A 5987-nucleotide genomic window follows, 5' to 3' on the forward strand; every position below is an offset into this window, starting at 1 on the left:
GGGGGGGGGGGGGGCGGGGAAGGGCCTCGACTGCTGCATAGATGAGAGGCCAGTGAGATGCAGTGGAGGGGCAAACCCACCTCTGGGCTTGCGGGCGGAAGTCCAATCAGTCAGAACATGCAGAACAAGGCACTCTAGCCACAAGGCAGGGTGGTGCTGTGGGCAGTGGAAGGAGGCAGGACGTGGGGTGACTGCTGATGGGCTTGGAGTGTGTGTGCGACCAGTGAGCTGCAGCTACCACCTTTTTTTTTTTTTTTTGAGACAGGGTCAAGTTGCCCAGGTTGGCCTTGAACTTGTGGTCCTCCTGCCTCAGCCTCCTGCATCACTGGGATTACGGTGTGCACTGCTGTGTCTGGCTAAGGCAGGGGACTCCTCCTAGGTGGTGGAAATGCCCTGAGCTGCCTGTGGTGATGGTTGCACAACTCTGCAGATGTGCTCAGAACCACCCCACTGTTGGCTCTGTGAGGTGTGAAGACTGTGTCTCAGTGAGGCTGTTACCAGGGCAACACAGAGCGCTTTGAGGAGAGGGGGGCACAGGCCCCAGCTCCTCCCGGCGGGCAGCCATCCCTTGGACAGCCTTGGTGTCCTGTCACCAGGCTGAAGGCTTGCTCTCTCATGCACTCACGCCTGGAATGGTTGCCCAGGAAGGCCAACAGCAATCACACCTGCACTGCCTGCCCCTGCACTGAGGAAGCTACCACACTCCCGTATGCGTCAGGCCTTCAAAAGGCAAAATGGCGGCCAGCTTCAAAGATCCAAGAGGACGTCAGACACGTACTGAAGGGTGCGTGTCGGTGTTCACCACACTCCCACTCTGAGGACCCTGATCGCAGACTTTGAGGTAGTCAGGGCAGCCATCTGGGACAGCCCCAGGTTGCACACACCCTTAGAGGCAGCTGTGGATCGTTAAGAATGACCAAAATAGAGATTCCGAGCACAGAGAGATGCACCCCACATGAGGAAGGCAGGGACTGTCGCTGCCGCCTTGCAAAGCACACTTGTGTGAGCAGGAACCTGCACGACGGGGCCACTGGCAGCTGCCACTCCTGCTGTGGCACTTCTTCCTTAGCGGTCTCAGCTCCCTGCCCAGGCCGGCCAAGTGACCCCCCACAGGCTGCACGCTGCTCAGGCCCACAGACCTGCTCAACTTCAGTGTGGACACCACAGCTGCACACGTGTGCACACACTCACTTAGGCAGGTGTGTGCTGAGAACAGCAGGCAGGGAGGAGCCCCCAGATCAGAGACTAACCCCAGAGCCACACCCTTGCCTTCCCAGAAACTTCTGGCGTGGTTGTCTGGGGTTTTCCTGGTGTCTCCTCCAAACAACGGGTGTCCTGCTTTGTCGTCCCTCCCTGCCTGTCTATGGCGACCTCTGCGGTGGGCGTGGGCTTTCTGGCCCACTGTTTCAGGACAGCCGGGGGGAGCTCTGCTATACATTCTGTGCCATTCAGGACACCCATCCATGCAGCACACAGCACCTACGCTTCTGTTGGGAGGGTGAAAGAAACAGCAACAGCAGCGGCCTCCCGGGAGCCATCGGCCATGCTGCCCTGACTGGTTGATGAGGGTGACGATCTGGGGCAGAATCCAGAGCGACCAGGGAAGGATTGAATTTGGATTCCTGCTCCTGTGGCCAAGAACCTTGCGGTGAGCAGGTCACCCTGCCAGCCAGGGGATGCTGGCGCTTGCTGGGAAATCTCCCAGGAGAGCAAAGCCGGCCTTGCCCACTTCCACCAGGGACTCATCCTGTCCTTGGCCAAGACGGGGTGATCCCTTTCTTGCTGAAAGTGTGCGGTGCGGCTCTGTGGCAGAGGCCCTGCACGGGGCTGGGGGCTCGCCGGGTGGCCTGGCACCTGGCGGTGGGGCAGTCCTACCTGCAGCTCCTTATCTGAGTACTTCTGAGGGTTCTTGCTTCCCTGGCTCTTCTTGCGGAGCTTCTTCAGCTCAGCCTGACACTTGTCCAGGGCGTCCCCCTTGCCCCTCTGCTCCGTCTGGTATTTCTTCAGTGCCGCCTGAGGGTCCGCAACGGAAACAGAAGCTCTGAGAGCTCAGCCGCCGCCCGGCCCCTCCCCTCCTGGTCCTGCCTGGGCTGCAGGCCTAGCAGGCCCCGGGGGGGGGGGGGCACGGCACAGGAGAGATGCTCAGCTGCAGCCTGGGTCAGCAGGCAACCTCGGCCTACCTGCCCCCAGCACGTCTCTACAGCCCAAAGACAAAAAGCGGACCTGGGAAGGGCCCTGGTCCTCAGGCAAAAGCGTCAACTCACGGGGTGAATCCTGCCGGGAGGTTTGCCTCAGCTTCCCAGCCAGCTGACCGGCAAGGACAGGAAGAGCAGGCCAGAGGCACTCGCGAAGCTCTGGGAGAGCGTCAAAGCCCTGTCCTCAGCTGGGCCAGAGTGGTGGAGAGGGGAGCTGCACATGGTGCCTTCAGTGTGACGGTCACCCCAGGGCTGCGCGTGGGGCGCCCGGGGCGCTCAGGCGGAGGAGCTTTCTTGCACAGGAGGCTCAGAGGGGCCGAGAAGCTCCACACAGAGAAGGTCTGAGAGCAGGGGGAAGCGGCACGGGTGGGGCTGGCGGGGCGTACTTACGCTTAGGTACCTGGAGTCCAGCTCCACCTTCTGCTCCAGCTGCGTGAGCAGCTCGTTGTGGAAAGACTTCAGCTGGACATGGGAGAGAAAGCAGACCTGCAGTCAGCTCAAGCCAGTGCGGGAGCCCCTGGACAGGGCACCCAGTGAGGCCTGGGCCCGTGGAACCAGGAAACTGCTGGAGCGAGCACTGGACAGAGGTCCCAAACGCTAAACAAAGTGGCCCTCCTCAGCTTTAGAGGTCCACTTTCCCAGAGGGAAACAAACACCCCCACTGACCCATGCTGGGGCCAGAGGAGGGCAGACAGCAGCTGGGCCTGAGAGGAAACGGGCGAGACCTCGGCGACCCCTTGCCTCGGGCCAGAAACTTCCAACCAGCACCCCCCACGGGGAGTCAGGGGAGTCCAGAGGAAACCAGCGTTCTGGCCATCACCACAAGGCACTGGGTCCTGGCAGGGCTGGCGTCAGAGCACACATGGCTCCGCCCAGGGGCTGGCGCTGACTGACCCCACCTGGCTCCTGAGGCCAGCCCAGGGTGAGACCTGGCCTAGCCCATGCACATTGTCCCCAGGCCACTCACCATGGCTCAACTGACCTGTGCCCAGAGCCCAGGGCCTATCTCTACCTTTGAGTTATGGTCACAGGACTGTGGGACAGTCCCACATGGGAACACAGCCAAAGCACGTAGCCAGCTCTTCACCTGGAGCCTGCCCACCCTGCCCACCTGCACTCGCCTTCCGCACCCAGGAGCGGTCACTAGAGGCCAGACTCACCATCTCTTCCAGCTGGTTCTGGATCTGCCTGTGGACTTCGGCCATCTGGAAGAGGACATCTCCTGGGAGAGCAGGACAGCAGGAAAGAAAGAGGGTTAGACACTCAAAATCATTAGCTGCTCCTCTCCCTGGAGCCCCAATGCTGGCAGGCCAAGCTGGCCTTGGGGCTGAAGGAGGTCCTGCCTAGCCAGCTCTCATCTTGCCTAGGGAAGCCCCATGACCTCAGGCAGAGAGCCTCGGCGGGGGGAGCAGGGGCAGGGGAGTGGCTGCTGAGGGGAAATGAAATTCTAGAAAGACAAGGGACTCTGATCCCAAATGCACAGAATGCCTGGCATCTCGGGGGTGACCTCAAACATCTACACTGAAGTAGATGCTCATGGCAAAAGAAGAAGTAGGGACAGCCATGTGGACCTGCTTCACACCTCTGCACAGACCTCACACTCAGACACTGACCATCACCTGCCCAGAGGGAGCCAGGCAGAGGGATGCACCAAGCCACACAGCAGAGTGGGCAAGCCTTCCTCAGGGAACACGGTGGGCACTGGTGCTGGGCACAGGCCACATCCCTCTCTGACCCTGAGAACAAGGAGGAAACAGGTGGCATAGCTCAGCACTGGGACTCCATGCCCTGGAGGAGTGGGCACACTGAGGCAGTCTGGGCCCACAGCCAGGTTCCACGCACGTCTTTCCAGGGCAGTGGCCCTTCAGGGATGCCGACGTCCCCTTGGCCCACTTGCAGAGGACAGAGGAAGGCAGGAGAACTGTGCAGCATGGAGCGAGCAGTGGCGGGCTATTCCCAACCTGGATGTCCAGTCCCGGCCCCACCCCGGCCCACACCCCTGCCCAGGAAGCATGTTTCAGACTCCCCCTCCAGATGGGCAGGCATCTGGGTTAAATGAATGTTGGGCTGCCTGCCCCTTACCATGAAGGGTCGGTGGGAGTATTGCCAAGCACCATCCCACTTGCCTCCTGCTCCTGTCAAAGAGGACAGGGCCCCCAGGATGGCTTCAGAAGACTTCCTCCTGTTCAGCCAAGTGAGATGTTGGCAGAACCCACCGCCCACCCCAAACAGTGCCTAAGGAACTAGCTCTGAGCCGGGAGCACACACCTGGGCTGGTCTCGAGACCCCACAATGCCCCCATGCCAGCCCTGTGTGAAGGCTGCCAGGCCAACGGCCCCGTTTCCTTGGCTGCAGAGGGGCTGGAGCAAGTGATCCTGCCTCACTCCATTGACTGGCAAATATCTACTGAGTGGCCACTTCCAGTGCCCCTTAAGAGGGCCTGTCCCCACCTGAAGGGCAGGTCATTTTCTGGTAAGTCTGTCCCTGAGCCCTGTCTGAAGCAGAACTTTGCTCATGTCGGGGCACCCCAAGGTCAGGAGGCTTAGGGGCTCCTCTTTGACTCAAGCAGGCAGGGAAGCCACTAAGGAGCCCGGGAGCCCACTGAGGTCAACAGAAACCAGAGCAAGTCCTCTGACAAGCCTTCAGGAAGCCCGACAGGATGACACTCCCCACAGGACCACAGCCAGTCCCAGAAGTCACTTCCCTCCAGGAGCTCATCTGGGTTCACAGGAGCTTCTCTGGGTGCCCAATGTCTCCACGAGCAACGGGGTGCTTCAGCCCCATGACTACAGGGACACTCAACGTGGAGGAAGACCAGGTGCTTCATACACCTTCCATCGGCACAAGCTGCAACCAGGATGTGCCGGCCTCCTTGCCCCAAACATGCGGCTCCACATCAACAGGAGGGACAGTGGCCAGAGCTGGGCCTCAACCCCAGTCAGCTCCCGCCTGCAAAGCTGGGGCTCCCTGCAGCTGGCAGGGCCACTCTGTGGTCAGAGGGCACACAAGACAGCCCTGAGAGCCATGTGCAGACCACCGACTTCAACTGCACACACCCACACAGTGCCACGGTGTGCCCAGAGCCAGAAACCTGTCCCTGAAGAGCACTTCCAAGCCCACAGAGCCCTAGCACGACAGGGCCCTGGATACTACTGTGTGGGCCAGCACCAGAGGAGGGCACAGCAGAGGCCCCAGGAACTGCACCCACAAGATGAGAGCACTGCTGCTCTGCTGTGGCCTTGGTGTTCCAGACAAGGCTGTGACCACCAACGGCCGCAATCCGTCCCGGGCCTGGAAGGAGGTGAGCCTGAGGCCTGCCAGCCTCTGTGGCCCTCCAGGGGCTCAGGGGAGGGGGTAAGGACAACAGGGGGACAGAATTTGGCATGAAGGGGCCTGGTCCTCACACCCTGGGACAACCAAGTGGGTAAGTCTGAGGTGGTGGACACAGAGCCCCGGGGAGAGGGTGCAGCTCCTGCCAGCACACACTCAAGGCCACACAACTCAGTCACTTCTCTGAGCTGCCTGGCTGCTGCCAGCCATCAGGGCACTGTCCTGCATATGGAGAACAGGGTACACAGGACACCCAGAGCCACAGACCAGACGACCCCCCGCCCCCACTCAGAAGTCGCAAGGGCTTGATCCATCAGCGGGGCCCCATGAGCAGCGGCTCCAAGGTTTCTTCTGCTTTCCCTCATCTGTAAGTCCCAGGATGAACGACTGCTGCCCAGACCAGGAGCCCCCGGGCAAGACCTCCGGGTTTTGTTTAATGGGGTTCCTGAGGCGGGGGTGGGG

The 5987-nt window shown here is 61.0% G+C and overlaps 1 protein-coding gene across 10 annotated transcripts in view; it reads right to left on the reverse strand.

Moving 5' to 3' along the window:
* Positions 1-5987, reverse strand: part of Baiap2 (BAR/IMD domain containing adaptor protein 2) — a 53374-nt gene that overhangs the window by 26536 nt on the left and 20851 nt on the right. For all 10 annotated transcript variants that reach the window (XR_007345131.1, XR_007345129.1, XR_007345126.1 and 7 more), the window contains 3 exons: positions 3356-3417; positions 2586-2657; positions 1876-2013 (listed from right to left, as the gene is read on the reverse strand). Coding sequence is in view for 5 of the 10 variants with exons in the window: in XM_015504076.2 (XP_015359562.1) it covers positions 1876-2013; positions 2586-2657; positions 3356-3417 (272 nt within the window). In the remaining 5 variants the exon portion in view is untranslated. The remainder of the gene's footprint in view (positions 1-1875; positions 2014-2585; positions 2658-3355; positions 3418-5987) is intronic.

The sequence above is a fragment of the Marmota marmota genome, unplaced genomic scaffold, assembly GCF_001458135.2.
Source record: "Marmota marmota marmota unplaced genomic scaffold, marMar, whole genome shotgun sequence".
In the NCBI taxonomy this organism is placed as follows: domain Eukaryota; kingdom Metazoa; phylum Chordata; class Mammalia; order Rodentia; family Sciuridae; genus Marmota; species Marmota marmota.